Raw genomic sequence first — 21,257 nt, 5'->3', positions numbered from 1 at the left:
AGTGCAGGCACTGCAGCTTTTTTTTACTTTTAACCCCTGAAAACAAAGCAGTACCCTCCCTCTTTGTTTAAAGGGAGTTATTTAGAGTGTTTGGCTTTACTGTGACCTTTGGGAGTGAGTTTATTCAGCTGATTAGTAGTTCAGAGGGTTTTAAATTGCCAAAGGTAAAGCAGAAGAAAAGGAGTCATCGCAGGGATTCACGCAGAATCGTTTTAGACTCATTGGACGGCTCAGCCAACAATTATACTTTTGTTCCTTATAGCCCACATTGATTTTTCACAGTTGCTAATCATCATTTGGTGCTTAAGGCGGTATTGAGTGGGGAGGGATGCTTTGGCAGTTTTTGTAATAGAGATAAAACAATTCTATGTAATCTCTCCGGGGGTTGATGTTGGCACCAGCGAACATGGCAGGGTCTGGATGCTCCGCTGGCAGCGCTCGTCGTGCCAGTTGAACATTCATGGACTGGGGCTCTGTGGCTCAGTGGACTAAAGCAGATACTCTTGACTCATAATGTTGTCAGCCAGTACCACTCTAAACCTATTTGGCATGCCATTCTCGCCATCCCTCTTTCCCTGTTCTTCTTTCTCTCTCTGCTCTTGTTTTCCACAGTGTACTGACTAATAAGGGAAGGGAGAAAGGCACAGTCCCCTGGATGTTTTAATAATGAGAGAATAATGTTGGATAGGGCAACACAAACTATACTGCCTTAAAATTAACATAAAATCAAACAGCTCCACAACATCAAGCCTCATGAAAGCAGTGTTCATATCCAGACTTACTGGATTACATTTTAAAACAACAAACCACATTTATTATGAAAGCATAACAGGAAATATTGTTTCATTGATGAACAGGTGGGATTATTCCACTGTGGTTTCTTTAACCTCTCCTATGTGACAGTTTTGAAAAAAAAATGTGCTCAAAATTATCCTCAATTTTATAGTTAACTCCCTTTATGATTGCATTTAGTTTTTTTAATCATTTTTACACAGTTCAAGCACAAAAACTATGCATTAAAAGCTGTCAAAGTCTGTTGAAGTCTGTTGAAGGCGGTTAATTTAATTCCTGCTGGCACAAAATTGAAACTATTTCCCAAAGATCTGCTAATAAAGACACCACTTTTTAAATCGTATACTGTTGTACCTAAAGCTCAAAACAGGTCTCAGGAGCAACAGCAGAATGAGCTTTTTGGCAACAGCAGGGAAGATTCAGCAAAGTTTTCAAGGGTGCCACCCACTGCTCTCGTGCTTGTCCCACAAATATATATTCCTTACACGTGTGATACACTTCAAGGGGGAAATAAACAGGCTTTGGTATAAGAACCACTAAATCACGCAGCCAATTTGAGGGATCATTCTGAGACCAAGGGACAACATCCGGTTTAGAAAAACTAGCGTATGCTGAAGACTAGAGCTGAAACGATTCCTCTAATGATTTGAGGTACTTGATTTCAAAAATTACTCGAGTAATTTTCTCTGCCTCGAGGAATCGTTTAATTTTTAAAAAGATCAAAGAGTGGTATTTCAAATAGAGCTGAGGCCATATTAAGAGAGTTTTCAGACCCCTCAAGCCACCTCTTGTACAGAGTAGCATCTAGCAACAAATCTAGCTTCTTTTCTGGAGTTTGGAGACTAATGGATCATTCTACGAAACGGGTGCCATTTGGGTCCGCAACATTTGATGAGATTTACAAGGCACAAAAAATGGGTCGGAGTGTGTTTACAAATTTTGGAGCTAACAAAGCAAGTGCTCTTATTGACACCCTGTATCAGAAAATTATATTTCTGAAAGAGAAAAATTTTCATTTTCATTTTCAGTAGAATACTCGAATACTAAAATATTTGATAGCTGCAGCCCTACTGAATACGTAAAAGTTGCTGTTCATCAACAATTTGCTTGAGACTGGAAACCATATACACACCAAGCCAAAAATGAATAAATAAAGACTCTTCCGGCATTAAAAAACATTCAAAAAGTGGCTCAACGCTAATTTTTATATCAGCCCACACTGTTTCGGGGGTTATCTTTTTTCCCCAACTCATTGTTTTAGAAGATACTAGGATCATAGGTTTGTCCAATCAGAGGCACAGATCAGCTCACGTGACTGGTGGCTCTCTTTAGCTGTTAGAAAGGGAGATCAAAGCCGGCGTCACATTCAATATGGCCCCACCAAAGATCAGCTTCATTACTTTGCATCAGGAACACGCAGGTGGCGTAGCGGAGACTACATCTTTATTTTGTACAGGCTTCCTGTCACAGCTGTGATTGGTCATTGAGCTAAGAGGCCTGAATATGTATCAGGCAGGTGGATCTACACAGTGTTTTTGTTTAGTGAGTGTAAGATTCAGGAGGTTGTCTGCTATTCTGTATCCCATTTCATCTGTCTGCTTCCATGAAACACTAAAACTCCTCCATTCTGAGTTCTTCTGTCTGTGTTCTGCTGAAGGATACTGTCCTCTGTCTACCACTCTGCTGCTGCTGCTGTTGTTGTTTTGTGACATATCTGGGTCTTAATGCTGTCACAGGGGAATATTTTTAGCCTCATTGTTATATATTGTGTCATCATTCTATTAGCAGCCATTTTAGACTTTGGCACTTCAGAAACATCAGCCATTTTAAGAACTGGCAGACTTCAGGTGTAGGATGTTCTTGGCATTAAAGCATCAGCTTCCTGAACACTGTACCTCCTGTTTCTAATAGCTGGTGTTTTCCTATGCTAATTCGGCCTCAGATTAGGTTCTGTTGATCTAAGCATGTGCTCCCTTTGGTTGAATTATTCACTAAATACTACTGAATAGTATTTCAGCAACGATGCATGAATTTTACTGACAGCCCTATCTACTGGATATTATTCAGCTATTTTTACCTCTACCTGTTTCATTTGTTGTCCTGGTTTTGCAGCAGGCGTTGTGATGATTAGCTGACACGCTAAAGGTTATATTTTTGCCATGTTGTTTGTGTTGTGACATATCTGGGTCTCTGACTGATAGGAATATATTTAACTGGCTCACCATCTTGGCAGCCATCTTCAAGACCTTATTCTCACCTCAGGTTGGTATCTTGGTGCCAAAAATGAGAAAATAGGTCTGACGTGCTGCTGATGGATTCATATTTTAGATTTGTCATCGAGGAGGGTGCTAGCTTATTCTTGTTTTTTGTTATGTTGCCAGAGTCCTGTTTGGACGTCCTCATTTTCTGTCTTACTGATGACATTCAGAACCAGGACGTAGGATTAATTTAATGCAGCTATAGCTGAGTTAGAGGTGTGTGTATTTGTGTGTGCGTGTGTGTGTAGAGGTAATGTGGGGTGGCAATAACAGAGGCAGTGAAAGAGCTGAGAGATCAGGACTGAGTGGGGGATCCAATAACAGGGATAGAGAGTTAAATCTGTAAAGCTGATATTAGTTTACATGCATGCTTGCATGTTTGTTTGCATCAGTAAAAAGCCTGTTTTTACACAACTGATCAGCTAAACCCGAAGTGATAATCACTGTTATCAAAGCGCAGCATTCACAGGGGGTGAGTGGGATCATTCTTTTCTTTTCTATTCCATTCTACTCAAATTGATTTTATTCCATGTACTAATTTGAAATAAAAAAAAAACATTTTCTATTTTATTGCATAAGATGCTATCAAACTGATTCTATTCTATTTTCTATAATATTCTATCCTACTCTGTTTTCTTAAACTAATTTCCCCTTCTGTTTAAATTTCTATCGTATTCTGTTTTATTCCAGTCTTTTGGCCTTGTTCTTTTCTATTCTATTCTATTCTATTCCATTCTATTCTATTCTATTCGTATAATACCATTATCTCAGGTTCTCTAAAACTAACTCTATCCAGTTATATTCCATGTTATTCCATTCCATTTAGCTAATTATAGTCTATTCCAACCTTTACTAGTCTGTTTTATGGCATTTGACTATTCTATTCTATTCTATTCTATTCTATTCTATTCTATTCTATTCTATTCTATTCTATTGTCTTTTAGTCAACACACTCTGTCCTATCATTTTTTAAGTGATGCTCCTTGTACTATTGTGATTTATTTCAAACTTTGAATCTTCTTTTCTATTCTATTCTATTCTGTTCTATTCTATTCTATTCTATTCTATTGTATTCATATAATACCATTATCTCAGGTTCTCTAAAACTAACTCTATCCAGTTATATTCCACGTTATTCCATTCCATTTAGCTAATTATAGTCTATTCCAACCTTAACTAGTCTGTTTTATGGCATTTGACTTTTCTTTTCTTTTCTATTCTATTCTATTCTATTCTATTCTATTCTATTCTATTCTATTCTATTCTATTGTCTTCTGTTCAACTCATTCTGTCCTATCATTTTCAAATGATGCTCCTTTGTACCATTCTGAATTATTTCAAACTTTAAATTTTCTATTCTATTCTATTCTATTCTATTCTATTCTATTCTATTATATTCTATTCTATTCTATTCTTTCATGAGTATCAGGCACTATCCCAGTTCCTCTCTCTCAGTTGATAATCAGACAGAAAAACTCACATTTCCTGCTTTTTCCCTGAAACAACATCTGGTTGAGGTCTGAGCTGATTACTGGAACATCTGGTTGGGCTGACTGACTGTCCTGTCAACACAGACAGATTATCTATGATTTCTAGCTCCATTTCCTGCAGTCAACTGCCATTGGTGCAAGGTATACAAGGTGCTCAGGAGTGACAGTCGAGATGACAAATACCTGATGCACATTTCTTCTTCTTGTCTCGTCCGTAGGGACTGGAAATGTCTCAGGAGTCCCATCATATTAAAATGACAAAACTAAGAACACAAGCAAACAAAATAAGTAAACAGAGAAATACAGCCTGAAGGAGAGCTGTTGAAATGCAGCTCATCATGTGACACGTCTGGGTAGTTCAGGTAATGATATACTACACACAGTGTAGTTAAGGAGCGTACACAAACTGCAGCAAGATAACACACCACTTTTGCCACTTTACATGATTTTTTAGATTAGGTTCTGACTTTTTTGTTCTTGATTTGTGTCTTTTGCTTTTTATGCTCACACAAAAGAAGGCAGAACAAAAGGGAAGAGGAGAAGAAAGAAGATTGTACAAATTCATAAGCACATAAATTGAGGAATATAAAAGGAAAAAGTAGTTCTTCTGCTCTGCTCTCTTTGTTTTCCATTTCCTGTGTTTATTTGTTCTGGCTTGCTGAGAAACAGCTCTGCAATCACAAAGGAGAAACAAATGGCACAGTCGTCGTAACAGGGGTTTGTTTTATGTGTCTGGTGGGGACTGATGACTGATGCTTGTACTGTAAGCCCAAAAGAAATGAGAGGAGAAGGAAACAAAAAAGTGAAGACATGAAAGAAAAAAGGCTCTTTTGGAGTTTTTGTTCCCATGACAAGAAGCTCAGTGCTCCAAAGAGAGGGCCAAACAATGTCATCAAAGGAGAATGTCCTGATTTCCTACTTGGCTTTTAGCTGTGTAACTTGGCTTTCATTGGGGACACTGAACACAGATGAGCTGAGTTATTATCAAACCTATCAGATTTAAAAAGAGAAAGCTATCAGGTAATTAAGTTGAAAGGTTCACTGATTTGTTTTGTTTAATCACATGAGCAGTACATGGTGCAGGGAGTGAAATCTAATGAGAGAAGAAAACAGCTTTTTTGAAAGACCATAAAACCAGTTAGCAATACAGACTGAAACATGACTCACTAATTGAAACAGAAAAACCAACATAGCCGCCCTTTTCCTCTGAAGTGCTGCTCAGTCTGTAATAGGGCTGGAAATGGAAAGGTTACCACGATTCAATTTGAATCGATACGATACATTACAATACTAAAATATACAATATCACTGGGTTCAATATGATCCAATATGGTAAAATTCTATCCAATGTCAATTCAATTTTATACTATTTGTTATAAAACCAAAGTATTCTATACGATTTAACTTGATACTATGCAAACGATGCTTTTTAGCAAGATTCAATTTTTTATTACTACTCGATACGATTTCGAATAGGCTTGATTCAGTACAATAAAATACCAAACAATATCATATTTTATGTTAAAAATAGTATAATACAATTTGATGTGCAATAGTATGATCAAGATGACTTGAAACGATAATTTGATATAATGCTATTCTATACAAATTGATAAGACAGCATTCTGTGCAGTAGGATTCTATAGGATTTAATTCAATATGATGCTTTTCGTTAAAAAAATCTTCTTTTATTTGATACAATTCAGTTAAGTACAATATGACACAATAAAACATACTATATATCCAAATTCTCATTAACCAAAAAAAAAGATGGTATGGTATTTGAACTTTGAAACAACCACACAGTTGTCTATTTAAGTGTCTACATAACTGAGTATTACAAAACCCAGCTGAAAGGTTAAGTGAAGGATTGATGTCATCAGCGTTTTGAGCGGTTTGTCAAATTTGAAGGAAATCTGCTTAGTAAGCTGCATTATAATTGAAAATACTGACATTTTGCATCATAAACCAAATACATATTCTGTCAATCATTTGTACAAATGCTATGGCAATAGCGGTGTATACATGGACCCAAATATTTCTCTTGCATTCAGTTTATTTGCTCAAACGGAAAGAATTTGACCTTTGTATACACCTCATTCCGAAAGAAAAGTGCCAATCCGAATAGACATTTAATCGGTTTGAAACAGGGGTGGAATATTCCTTTCCCCAAACTGACTGAGGTATCATGTATCCACTCAAACGGAAAGTTGTCAGGGTGCGTTCTTTCAGCGCATGCTCAGATATGACGTAAGATGCAACTAGAGACGTTCCTCAGCTTTAAAAATGGTGGCGAGCCGTTAGCACTGGACTGCTGCGGAAAGTTTGCTGTTGATCCAAACTTTTAAAGAAATGAACATAATTTCAAGACTGGATGGATGACAAACTGGCAAAACGGAGTATTGCAACACCGTGATAAACAAACTGTCAGAAAGTTTGTGCTGTCTGTGCTGTTTATGTTTTTCTGCGCATGCCCCATTGACTATTCTGTTTGATTACAGCAGGGCATGTAGACCAGAGATTGGAATATTCCTTTCCATGTATACTATTGTTTTCGGAAAAGTCATTAGGAAAGATTCCATTCGGAAAGACGAAAAACTCCTCATGTAACCCTGGCTAGTGTTTACTACAGTTTTGCAGATTTGCATATCTTGTCAATGTTGGAAATATGAATAATTGTTCCAACTTTAAGAGTCAACAGCCCTCCAAAGTGAATACAAAAAAAGATTTAAAAAAATATTAAGTGTAATGTGTTCATTGATTAAAATTTGGTACACTTAACACATTTTAGCCAACACAGCAGAAAGCAAGAGTTGTAATTTAAGCTTCTTCCATTGTATTGTGTAGCTTTATAAAGCTGCCATGTTAGCTGCAGAGTTTTTAAAAAGCCAATAAGCTCTGAAAGCCAACGCTCTGTTCTTCTTTATTTAACAACTCTTCACAGATCATTTTCAAAGTGATGTCAATGATACCTACCTGGAAGGTACCTGAGCTTTGTTTATGTAATTATAAAACCTGAAACACAATAGCACTATATGTGAGCATCCCTGAGTGTGACGTCAGAGGAAAATTGCTGCCAAGCAAACAGACTATCTGATACTTCCACGTACAGATAACTATCATTCACGTCTTTCTGATTCCTCAAAGATTTTTAAAACACACAGAAGCAGAAAGAATTGTTTTACTCGTGTCGCTACATGAAACAGAGGCTGTGTGCATACAGATTTCTCTTTGACAAGCCCAATCATTGTGCTTAGAGCATGTACACACTAACAGTCTCCTGAAAGAGCACCATCACCAGTCTGTTCATGCAGTGGATTTCAGCTGGTATGTGGTGCTCAAGCACAAACAGCTGCGGATCAAAAAGAGTGAATTGATGGGTTTTGATTCAAAGACACTGATCCACCCTGAGATGATTCTGATTATATAATCATTGGTGACTCTGTTTGTGCTTCTCTGTCCAGGTTCCTACATGTATGTGGACGTCTCTCAGTACGATGTTGGAGAGAAGGCCAGATTTCAGCTGCCTGTCATGAAGGAGAATGACACACATTGTATCGACTTCAACTATCTGCTCACCAGCCCTGACGGCTCCAGTCCTGGCACCCTGAACGTCCTGGTGAAGGTAATCAGAGTAAACACAATGGTGGGAAAAGAAAAGGCAGACTGTGACCAGTTAAGTTTTGTTTTATTCTGAGACACAAGCTGGGTTGCATTATTTAATTTTTTTACTCCTTCTGGATCAAACCGTCATCTAAAGGGTGATTTATCTCAAAAAACGACTGAAGGAAGTTCAAGCTCTGAGTCTTAGCATCCTATCTGTCACAATGGCAGATGGTCTCTTTGGTTTCAACAAAACAAAACAGGATTTATGGGAAATGTGGTCTGGACTTTATGAATCACAACCACAAGTAATGCAGATAGAATGCAGTGGAGGCTACAAACTGCCCTAAATTAACCAAAAGTTTGTGCAAGTTGCCAGATTAGATTTATGATTGTTTCTTAATGAAAAAGTCGACTTTTATGATTGCAAAACATGCACCTTTAACTTACTGAGGATGAATTTGTGGGATTATGTTTGAAAGTTGTGTAATTCTGGCGATCATCTATCAAACTGTTGGAGACTCTGAAGGAGGATCAGTGAAATAAACACACTGATAGCTACAATTTTGAGATGCGCTTATCTGAACCTCATTCCCTCCACTTAAGCAGTTTCCACACAATCCTCCCTCCCTCTCCTCCCCTGTCCTCCCTCCTCATCCAGGGTTTCCACACAATTTGTAGGAGTGGTTAGCAAACACATTAGAGGAAGATTGCTATTTCACTGGTTCTGCCATTACCTGGATGTTAACAGCAGGAAAACATTATGAGTTTGGAAAACGACCTTCATTCTGATGTCACAAAGTCAAACTGACATTACTGCAGAAACCTCACCTGTAAATGAAAATTTCTCACATTAAGAAGGGTTGTGGTTTGGGATTCTGAACTCCCTTTAAACAAAATGCATTACTTTACCATGTCATACAATAAGACGCAACACAATACAATACAACATAGTATGAGACCATATGATGCCATGTAATACAGTACTAAACAACACAGTACAATAAGATACAATATGACAGGACAGGACACAATGAGATGCAGTACTACATGATACAATACGACATGATACGACAGATACAACACGACACAACACAATATGATTTGACACGATACAACAGGAAATTATAGGAAACAATACAGCACCACACGATAAGACAGGTCACTATAAGACAGGATTATACGACACTTCACAGCACAATACAACACAAAACAATACACCTGCCTCATCATCATCTCCATTTCCCTCTACATTGTGTGCACCGTTGGGTTCAAATGAAGACAGTGGAACACATTCAGTGTTAGTCTCAGCTTTGAGGGTCTGAAGTAATTCTCCAAAAATATGTAACTTTCTAAAGCAGGGGTCAAACAACTTTTCCCTTCTCTGATGGGGGGCCAAGATCAGTTTGTAAAAAAAAAGTGTGACTATCGCAGAGGTGTCCAAACGTATTGTTTCCCAGAAAGCCACACATATTAATATATGCTAACCAAATATTAATAATCCTTTCTGGGATCTTGACAGAAAAAAAAACAATCAGAGAATAAATAATAACACTATTGATTAAATATATAACACTATTTATGAAATAAATAATAACTAAATAACCCTTTTCAGGTTTTTCACAGAAAAAAGACAATGAAACATTAACTCTCTTGTAGACACCACTGTTTGCAGTTCTCTCTCATTAACTTCACTGTGAAAACCAGAAAGCAAGCAGGCTAAGAAACTGAACTAAGTGATACAACACCTACCAGCACAATACGTTTCACTACCAGTATGGTTGTATAACAGGATTTTAAGGGGGGTTTCAGATAGGGGACAAACTGCAGAAGGGTGGAATAGAAAGTTACGATCTATGCATGTGTTAGTCTCGATCATGTGGCCAGACTAGAGATGGGTACCTTTCACATTTGAAACGATACGGTACCGATGCCCGGTACCTGGCAATCGGTACCAGTACTCAACGGTACCAATTTTAGGTACTTTTTTGTCTTTCTGTGGTAAAAAAATATCAATTTGTTTAATAATAGAATATAAAAATTCTTTAATTTAACATATTTATTTTTCAATATATAACCTGGTAATGCTGTGTTCATGCCCAGCATGGAAAATCGCCAACACTTCCACTCCCTCACAGTCACAAGGATGCACTTAGGTACCTAAACATGGTACCTTTTGGTTTTACCTGAATCGGTACCTGGTACTTTTGACAGGATTCGGTCGGTACCTATAAAAGTACCTAATTTAGTACCCATCCCTAGGCCAGACTAAAAAATAATCATAATGCGCCTCTGGTATTGTTCAGGGGGCCGGGCAAAATGTGGAGGCGGGCCGTATCCAGCCCACGGGCCATAGTTTGGGGACCACTGATCTAAAGTGAATTGATCTACAAGCACCTTACATTGTGAAAACCTGGCTTGTATATTTGTAGTACATACAATTGATATAGACAACAACAGTGGTAATAAGTAGGGGTGCACTGATCACAATTTTCTGGCCAATCACCGATCTTTAAAAAGCCTGACCTGCCGATACCGATTTGGGCCAATACCGATTTTCATTTTTTATTTTTTATAACTGACAACATATACCTTCATTGTTCTAATGACATGTTTTACCAGATTTCCTGAAGTCTGTTATTCCTTATTACATGCCTAGCAATAAGTCCCCCATCTTTGATAGTTCTGGGTTGTTTTCAGAAAATTTGTCTTGGGCTCCTTTGATGTATAACTCATACCTGTAATATACTTTTCGTTGGTTCTGATGTAATAGAAATTAAGTCTGATTTAAATAACTCATTTTTTTCACTAAAATATGTGTTTGTCATTTTTAGGTGAACAAAGGTCCCTTGGCCAACCCTATCTGGAATGTGACATCTTATACTGGTAAACACTGACTTACATCATTCCTAAGAGTGATTTCATAACTTATTGTTTTGTCATTGTTTTCAACTGTGACCTGTCATCTTCCAGGTAAAGACTGGCTGAGAGCAGAACTCGCCGTCTCCACCTTTTGGCCCAATGAATATCAGGTAACTCCCAAATTTACGATCAACGGCCGTTTAAAACATGGTTCTTTTATCCTGTTGGTCTTTATTTCCACTTGTGTTCATGTGAGTACACAAACACACACAGACATGCTGTGAGGCAGGCAGCTGATTTATTTGTGTTGACTGAGGCTCAGGAGGTGACGATTAGGCTACAAAGACTGGAAAAAATAAGGGTGTGTGTGCAAGAGTGTGTGTCACCAAACTGGACTTAGTTTCTAATGACGTGTTTTAATTCAGATATGTAAAAATAAATGCAAACACTTTCTTTTTACGTTTGTTCATTTTTTCTTTTCTTCAACGGTCCATCTGCATGGTCTGTGTGTGTTGCCCGGTGTTGACAGATGTGGCCACATTATGGGATGGCTTGTCTTTGAGTGTCCTCGCAGCCACAGACACACACTGATCATGTTAACACACACTGCCTGGGGACTGTATGATATTACTGTAAGGCGAAGTGTGAAAGCATCTTCCAAATGGCCCATCTGGAGCCCAAATGGCCCTCAGTGACTACAGGAGGAGATCAGCAGCATGAAACTCGTGTGTCAACATGTTTTAATTGAACATAATCATCGCGGTTTGCTGAGGCTTATGTAGCTTTTTCAGGCTACGAAACAGGTTATTGGATCCAAGGTTATGAAGATATTTTTTCATGTTGGAACATGTCTCTGTGTTAGCACTTTGGCTTGAGTCGTAATGAGACTGGTTTCACCGGGGGAGCAGGCACATGCAGGCTCATGCCGTCATGAACACACAGTCACAGAATAATTAATGCTCAGTCAAGGCACATACACTCACACACACCACTTTATTAAGGAAGAGCTTTAATTACAAATTTGTTTTTTATAATATAATCTCATGAGTGAGTTTTTGAATAAGTTCCTGGATTATCACTTGAGTTAAATACAGTTCTCTTCCATTCTAGTTGATCAAAGTTTGAAAACAACCTTTGATTAGGTTTATTCACTCTAAGACAGGTGCTTGAAAATAGATAGATTTTGTTTTTTTAAACTTGAGCTCCATGTATATTTTCTTGTGCACACTAAACAAAGACAAGACTTTAAACTCAAGCCACCTCTTCAAAAGTGTTGAAATTTCTGACATTATGCGACTCAAACTCTGGATAGTATTTCAAACTAGCCCAGTATCAGGTTTATTTTTCATCAGTGTTGGAGATCTCACTTTTTTTCTCATCCACCCTGATAGTTTCACTCTGCCTCAGGTCATATAAGTGCAAAAACCAAGACTGTAATCACTCTTTGCTTGCTGATTCAAACATTTTGATTCAATGCCCATAAATGCATACATCACAATGATCGATGCGTTTGGTCAATAGGGGGATGTACTTTGCTTTGAAGTGATGATATGTCAGCCCTAGCGTTCAGCATTATACCCATGTGAGAACTTGTAAACCAAAGCTATCAGTAACCCTTCCTCACACAGATCTCCCTGAACAGTCAGAAGGTGCTCGACACCTGCATGATGGAGGAACTGTTTCATCCGAGGTGACCATCATCAGATTCATGAATCACACAATGGTGGATGATGTATGCTGCGAAGAGGAAAAATGAGCAAAAACACACTTAGATTTAAATTATAAACATTCAGAATAATATGACAAAGAAGGAAGCTTGTATCATGAGTGTCATCTTCTACCCAAAGAACTTCAATCAAATTAAAGCAACATACAAAAGCTTTTTTTTCTTACATGGGGACAAATTTAACACTTTGAAAAATTAAAAATAGACCATTTAAAACATAGCTTGAAAAAGTTCCACCAAAAATAGTCAGTGGTGAAATGCAGGAAAACTAAAGTTATTATCATTACATCTAAATAAAAATAGTCTTTTGCTCATGACTTGAGTTTACTCTTAAGGATTTCAGTCTATACTGACCGAGTCACAAGGTTTTCACTCGATTTGTCTTTATCTGACCTGAAACTTGAATTCAAAGCAGCAGGTTTTGATTAATGAGTTAAATACTTTGCACAAAAAGTGAACTTCTCAGGAAGATTAAAAGGAGAGGAAGTTTTGAGGTCATGTTATGGCTACCAAAACAAACATGGCTGATTTAACAAGCAAAGATCTGCACACTGAGGAGGCAGGCTTCAGACAGAGGGAGATGAAGGTATTAAAAGTCAAGCGATGTCTTTCTGCTGCTCTCTGCAGTGAGCTATGAGTGAAAGATGATAGCAGAGAGACAAGATAGATTGGTAGGGGGATGGAGGCAGGGAGGGGGTGAGTGTGACAAGCAGGGGATGATAAGCTATGGGTAAACAGTTCACGGCAGATTTCCTCTTACAGGTGATGAATGACAACAACTGCTCACCCCGTCACTCTCTTTCCCTCCTCGGTCTCTTTTTGATAGCGACTTCCTCCCCCCTGTTCATTACAGTGCTCCTCTTTGAGCAAACACTGTTAGAAAACAGAGACGGCAAGCAAGACACACAGAGAGAAATTAGGAGGGGAGTGGTGAGTTAAAAGGATTACGTCGAAGAAATGGAAGAAAACAGAGTGGAGGGAGGTTGATAGCTTGCTATGAGAGGAAGAGATTTAAGGAGAAGAGAGGAGTTTTTGTTAAAAAGGTGTAAGAGAGCAACCCATGAATGAAGATTGTTAGTTTAGCATAGCAAGCTAACAATTGCTTATTAGCTAAAGAAGGAAAATATGACAGGAATCAATCGGCATATTACTTGTCATCATTGTTTAGAATTCTAAATTTTGATTTTAGAAATGTTTTATTAGACAAGTACTCTGAATTTTAACCATGTTTACCATCTTAGTTGAACTAGTAGCATGCTAGCTTTAGTTTATTTAGCACACAGAAAAATAACTTACACCAATAGCTCAAGACTAAAAAAGTAAATACATTTTACGGCTAACATTTTTACTGAAAATGTAGAATGCTATAATTGCTTAGCCCTGATATACAGGGTAAAAGAATACCAGATGTCAACATACTGAATCAGTTTATAGCATGCTAATACTAGATTATTTTAGTGTGGATACTTAGGAACAGTTGACCACATGTTAACATATTTTTATTGTGTAAATTATAATAATGGCATAACTGGATTTTTTTTTTTATTGTAAATGTTGACATTTTTACTGTATGTGTACCATGCTAGCAATAGCTTATTTGTATGTAGTGTATTTACAGGGATGTACAGGGAAAACTCTATGTGAACATCTTTTAACTTGGTGTATCATGCTAACAATGGCTTACTTAGCATAGACATTCAAGTGAAGTATACCTAATATTAACATGTTTGATTTAGAACATAGCATGCAAAGATATTTAGGTAAACTATACCTAATGTTGGCATGTTAAGCACTTAGCTTATTAAATATAAACATATTTAAAGAGTTAAGGGTGTAGCATGCTAGCAGTATTAACAGAGTTAATGTGATAACATTACTCATTGAAATTGTTAAGAGGAGTATGCTAAAGTTGAAGCATGTTTATTGTATTAGTTAAGCATAAAGCATGCCAAATTTAGCAAAGTAGCCTTTAGTAAAAAGTAAAAAAAAATGGTACTAAAGGCTAATTTCTTGAGCTACTTAAAAGACACGAAAACAAAGTTTTGAGTTTTTTCTTTCTTTCTTGGGGGCAACTTAAACACTCTAAAACCTTAGAAAAGACTATATGAAATGTAGCTTGAAAGGTTCTGCTAGAAATAGTGATTCAACTATTTTATTGATTTATCTGTAATAGAACAGTTTATGATGATTGTTGTTAAGAAACAAAGTTTGATCTGCTGTGGCTGCGAGAGTTCAGGGGATCACCAAGCTCAAACTTTAGCTCAGCTCAAAAAATGACTTTTTAATATTTTAGTCTAGTCTAACAGGGAAGTTAGTGTGTTAATCATTAGGCAGACACCAGACACCGAAAAGTAATTATGTTCCAAAAAAGTTGCATAAGAATAAGATAGGAAAAGAATAATGAAAAGACAGTGGGATAGGATGTAACAGAGAAACAAATACATTCTCTCATTATATCCCCTCCACATTTGGCTCCATTACTTATTATCATTTCTGTGGCAGCCATTTTGTGTGTACTAAAGGAGATTACTATGATCCAACAGGAAGTATCTCATTTATCCTCCTTGGCTTGTTGGCCAGAATGTATAAATCCAGCAGCAGCAGCAGCCAGGATGGCAGCTTTGTATTTATCCAGTTTAATGCACATCACTGACGGCTGTCACTGACTATCTATCTGTACTGTGACAACTCAGATTACATCCATCACCTTGACAGCAAATCTAAATGGCAATATGCTTACTTTGTAGCTCCCAGTGCAGTCAGGAAACATCTGAAACTTAGAGACACAGAGTCTGATTTTGTAACAATAACAAAGAGGGCTGATGCTCTGTAACGGTGCCATGGAGGGTTTGTGATGTTCAGGCTGAGCTTTGTGTGTTATGTAAGTTTCATTTTTCTCTCAGGAGTGGTATTTCCTTTGTTTTAGCTGCTGTGTTTTTATACATGTTTATGCTCCAGTTTTTTTCAACAACAAATAAACTGAGGGTCAGAGAAGATTTGATATACCAATAATTTATTCTGTGTTTGATTTGATAAGTCTTAAATGCTCTTATCAAGCAGATATTTCAAGAAATAAAACAACAAACACTGCTAAATTAATGTTTTTCTCTTATTTATTGTGCTTTCATATGCAAGTGTTTTTATTGCTCTGTGTAATTGCTTCTGGATCCAATATAAACTCTGTTTGTTTTTGTGTTATTTTGCACAAAAAAGGGAAAGGCTGCAGAGAGCATGGTTATGACAATGAATGCAGTGATTGCTAAATGTTCTTCTGTTTTGTCCACAGGTTATATTCGAAGCCGAAGTTTCGGACAGCAAAGCCGGCTTCATCGCCATCGACGACATTCAGGTGCTCAGCTACCCATGCGGTGAGTCATTAGCATGCCAGCAATTAGTCCTAGTTGGCTGAATAGTTGCTGATAGCTTTGGCCACTAATTAGACTGTACCTGGGATGGTTTCTGTTGCAGTCGAATGGGTAGATAAGTAGGAAGGTGACACAGGAGAGGAGGGATGCAGAGACTAGTTGTCGGGGGGAGGAATGAGAGAAATAAAAAGAACAGAGCCAGAGAGAGATTGTGAGAGGGAGGAACAGAGAGAAAGGGGGGAATAGGAGAGAGTGAAGCGGGAAATGAGACAGTATTAGGGCAATCATAGAGGGAGACGAATCTGACCACTCAGCACTTTCTTTCGCTCTCTTTAACCCACACGTGCACACACACACACACACACACACACACACACACACACACACACACACACAGTGAACAGAAGCAGTCTTGTCTCACACTGACAGGAAAGAGTCGAGGGCTGCGATCCATTTTAAATTCCAGCTACGTCTTGAGTCTTCTTCTCCGCTTCTCTCGAGTGTTTCCCTACTTTCCAGAGGCCAAAAGAAGAGTTGTGACGACAAACTGTGACTGTTAACAGAAGGGTCTGTTAATCCAGAGCCATAGGCAGGATCCTGGGGGGTCGCAGTGTTAGAGGAGGAAGCAATTACAACCCTTCGAGGTCATCCGTCTTGTAGCGGCATGATATTTTAAAGGCCTATTTAGTTTCTTAATAGGTTCTATTGATTTTAAGTCATAAAAAATGTCTCCCACCATCCTTTCTGCACAGTTTGTGAGGTCCTGGCATCCCTGCTTCCCCTGTCTCTCTCTGATTTATGATTCTACAGAAAATTCCATTAATTTCGTAAATGAAGTGATCTTAAATCTCAGAAAAATATTAAAAAGAAGACTCCCTGTCTTTAAAAGGCAAACAGGCGTGACTCTAAAAAGGACGGAGCAAGTATTTGTACTTAGTCTCCACAGTGGAAGCATTCATTCTCACAGCTGCATTCTGGACACACAGGTTCGTGTGTGTGTTTGCCTGAATGCATGTGTGCAACCAAGTGTGTGTTTGTGGCTGAAACCTGTGATTGCAATCACCTCCGCAGAATAAAAATGTTTCAGCTAAACTGCGTCTTCAGGGTCTGTGAGGTTTATTACATATCTCGGCCCGCTTGTTCAGGATTTGGAGCTATGCATATTATCTATACTGGATGTGACAGCGATGTTAGCTCCCAGTGGCAATGCAGCACTGAGCTCTCGCTTCATGTGACTCTGGTAAAATCTAATCACGGTAATAATAAACACAGTCCTCAGGGTTTGGAAAACGTCCTGAGATGTGTAAGGTGTGTTTGTGATGACTCGACCTGTTTGAACCCATGACTCCCTCTAGCCCCTCTGGCTTTAACACCTTATTTCTGCCTTAGAATTAGACCTTAAACATTGTAACATGAGATGTGCATTCTTTCTGTTGAACTAACCTGGTTTTTCCTTATTTGTTGGTTTTATTTCTGTAGATAAATCTCCTCATTTCCTGCGTCTGGGGGACGTGGAGGTCAATGCAGGACAGAACGCCACATTCCAGTGCATCGCTACAGGACGAGACACGACCAACAACAAACTCTGGCTGCAGGTGAAGCTGTTAAAATAACTATTAGATACAAAGGGAGCTGCTGTTGGATTTAAATTTAAAGTGGTAGTTCTGTTTTGATAAAAGTAAGTTTAAAAGCTTCTTTGTTTTATCATCACTTGCATATAACCCTGCCATCCCCAAGCTTTCATCTTATAATAATATTTTGATTATGGTACTGAATGGTACTGTATGGTACTTTAAATGAATGGATTCATTGTGATGTAAAAATGTGAGAGTTCGAAAAACACATGAGAGGACACAAGACTAGATTAAAGTTACAAAATAAAGCAGAAAAGACATAAAATGGCGTATAAAAGCTTTTGAGAATGAAGGATAAGAAATATTTGGGTCTAAAAATGTTTAAGGTCAATAAAGTCTGAATATGAAAAACAATCCTGATAAAATCCAGATCCTGATCCTGCCATAAAAACATCCCGACATATAGTCCCCAAATCGCCCCCTTATGGAGAACATTTTCCTTTGGCGGAAGCAGAGTTTACTGATGTTGACGCAGCCTGTAACACTGCAGAAAACTGACCACTCATCAATACTCACTCACAAAAACCCAAATGTGGCCCTCTTTGAAAAAAAAAGCAATAACTAACGTAACTGAATACAGATTAGCATCCTGCAGATGTGTGTAGAAGTGTAAAGTGCACAAACTGTAGTAATGTTTTTTTCAGAAACGGTAATAATTATATATAAATATAAAGATAGCTCCAGAGGTGAATGAGAAAATATGTTTTTAATATTTTTTATATTGAACTATTTGTCTTTGTCCATGCACGGCACTAATGAGACGTTACAGAGAAAGACCACAGAGATGAAACCTCGTACCCAATGTGCCACCCTCAGGACAGCGGTGTCCAATAATAAAGTGTCAGCTGCACACGCAGGCGCCCACACTCACAAAAGGACCCCGGGCCATACATCCTGGCCGCTAACATGATTAAGAGTTTAATAGCTGCTGATTTCATTATGGCTCTATTGTAGTCATGACCTTCAAACCTGCTGTCTGTGAGGCACAGGGCTGCTGTGAGTGTGTGTGTATATGTGTGTGTGTGTATGTGTGTGAGGTCCACTGCTGCCAGGTGACCTTGAGCAAGGCAGTTAACCCTTCCACAGCCTTTCCATCACCTCATTTGTCCCTCTCTCTCTGTTTTTCTCTATTTTCTCATTCAGAGGAGGAATGGTGAAGATATTCCTGTGGCTTTGACCAAAAACATCAACCACAGACGGTTCGCTGCATCTTTCCACCTCAAAGAAGTGACCAATCAGGATCAAGATCTGTACAGATGCGTCACCCAATCAGAGCGCGGCTCTGGGGTGTCTAACTTTGCTGGTCTCATTGTCAGAGGTAGGTTTGTACCAGTGACCTGTCTCCTTTTCAGCTTTCATGCTTCATCATTCAGTCTCCTTTCTGTTTATTTTGGAGTCAGTCGACTTTTTATTGGACCTGTTTGCCTCAGTTATTGTTCCTACCTTACGCCTGCCCAGCTTTTTATTTTGTCTCTGCACATTGAAAGACATTGAAAACAAGCCCTTGCCTTGTTTTTCTTCATGCTTGCACCACACTGCTAATAAACTTAGCCTTTATTCTAATAAGAATTAGAAACAGCCTCAAAACTTGAAAGATACACCAAGAAGAATGTACTTTGATGAGTATAACCCAACAGATTCAAAGACTGTATAAAAATGAATGTAACAAGCGCTTTACAAAAGGGAAGCCATTTTACATAGAGCTCCCCCCTGTGGCTGGGTACAGTACACATCATAAAACTGCCTTCTCTAGTATAACACATCATTATTAGTGTTACTTTGAAAAAATCTGTACAGGACTATTTAACCACAAGAAATATATAAAGAACCAATTTTACGTGTATGAAATGTGCACAGAGTAATAACACAAAAGGTAAAGTCTTGTGAAAAGAGTTAGACATGTTGTCTGTCAGAGACAACAGCTTGGCCATCTTTCCCCTCCTACCCTGGTTCAAAATACAGTTTTGGTCTAAGAAGCTAATTTTTCCACTGGTACAGATTGTGCAGGTGAAGGAAAATTTTTTTAATATAACCAGAAGTTTTTAAACTTACAAGTTTTGCCTAGGTTGAGTTCAATGCTTTTTAATACTGCTTCTGTTCTGATGATAGGCTTCAAAACTGCCCATCAGAAACATATGGGTGACATCACAGAGACCACCTTGGACTATTATACAGTCTAAGGTCACCACCCCTAGAAGGGTGTTTTGACTTCCCTTTTGTATAATGCCAGGAGACGTGAGGTGTCAACCGAACATTGTTTATCTTTGAAGTTTGTCTAAAAAGTAAGAGTTTGTTGGATGAGATGTTAATTTGCTGCTCTTTGTCTCATTTTCTTAGTTTTAAGGAAGAGCCTGATAGAGTAATTGAGCATTGTAACATTTGCTTCATAAATATTGAAGAATTACTCACTGACCAAAATAATCTTCTTGACCCAATTATATTTTTAGTCGTGAAAATTTTTTATTTCCTTTAACTTCTGGATTGTCAAATATATTTCCAATCAAATGCATATTCACTGACAGACTGAAGAAATGTAAGTCACCAACAGAATATAGACTAATGAGAAAAGTTTGTGTGTGTGTGGGTAGGTTTGAATCAGCTGGATTAGTGTCTATGTGCACATGTACGTGTGTGTGTCTGAGTGGCGTCAGTGTGTGCTTCAGCTGTCATGTGCAGCTGACATGCGGTTAATAAGGTGTCACCAATGTGTGTTTGAGATGGGAAGCTTTATTCATTCACATCCAATAGCTTACATATTCAATTCATCTCCCGGGGAGGGAGAGGGGAGGAAGAGGAGGAGGAGGAGGAGGAAGGCTGAGGGGGAGTAAAGGGGAAAGAGATGCAGAGAGAATGATATGAGAGTGACAGAGAGGGTGAAGAGGAGGAGGGAGAGGGGAGGAAGTGAAGATAGAGGGCAAAGAGAGAGGATTGGAAATGGTGAAGAAGAGTTAAATGTAAATACTCAGCTTATTATCCCAGGAATATCCATATCAGAATCAGGAATGTGTCTGAATATGTAAACAGCTGAGCACCGCCATGTTTATTATTCTGCATAAGAGATGGCAGAGAGGAAAGAAATGAGAAATCAAAGCAAGGAGAGCATCATGAATATGAATATTAGCCTGTGTGAGTTTCTGATAATGGAGCTCCTACTCGTCCAGTTTTAGGGTTCAAGTCTCCGTGTCGCCTGGGAGGACACAAGTGACTCTGCTTAAGTTGGGGTTAAAACCCACAAAGGAGGGGAGAGATTTGTTCTCACTGTGGTCCGGTGAAAACTGAGGTTTTGGAGTCATACTCTTTTGCTGATGGAGTAAGAATACATAAGTGGGTAATGTTTATTTATCAGGAACATCTTTTTGAGTGAGGAAAGGCAGATAGGAAAGAGAAAGCGAGGACTCCACGCAGTAGGAGACATGTGTCTAAACATGAATCAGGCCAATCTACATATACGGCGAAACAGAATCTGGTTCAAGAGGACAAGCACGCTGTGGGCGCCGAGAACTGGAAACCGCCATTTCTACAATCTG

At 38.4% G+C, this 21,257-nt stretch overlaps 1 protein-coding gene across 17 annotated transcripts in view; it reads left to right on the top strand.

Annotated features, from left to right (window-relative positions):
• The window catches only part of ptprk (protein tyrosine phosphatase receptor type K), a 142,327-nt gene that overhangs the window by 65,514 nt on the left and 55,556 nt on the right, over positions 1–21,257 (top strand). For all 17 annotated transcript variants that reach the window (XM_074684872.1, XM_074684874.1, XM_074684870.1 and 14 more), the window contains 6 exons: positions 8,005–8,165; positions 10,978–11,029; positions 11,117–11,175; positions 16,018–16,099; positions 17,576–17,691; positions 18,874–19,048. In XM_074684872.1, coding sequence (XP_074540973.1) covers positions 8,005–8,165; positions 10,978–11,029; positions 11,117–11,175; positions 16,018–16,099; positions 17,576–17,691; positions 18,874–19,048 — 645 coding nt within the window. The remainder of the gene's footprint in view (positions 1–8,004; positions 8,166–10,977; positions 11,030–11,116; positions 11,176–16,017; positions 16,100–17,575; positions 17,692–18,873; positions 19,049–21,257) is intronic.

Source organism: Halichoeres trimaculatus, unplaced genomic scaffold (genome assembly GCF_033239565.1).
Source record: "Halichoeres trimaculatus isolate MK-OKI-2021-1 unplaced genomic scaffold, fHalTri1.1 fHalTri1_scaffold_13, whole genome shotgun sequence".
Taxonomy (NCBI): Eukaryota; Metazoa; Chordata; class Actinopteri; order Labriformes; family Labridae; genus Halichoeres; species Halichoeres trimaculatus.
Note: the sequence above shows the minus strand (reverse complement) of the source record. Positions and strands in the feature narration are given on the sequence as shown.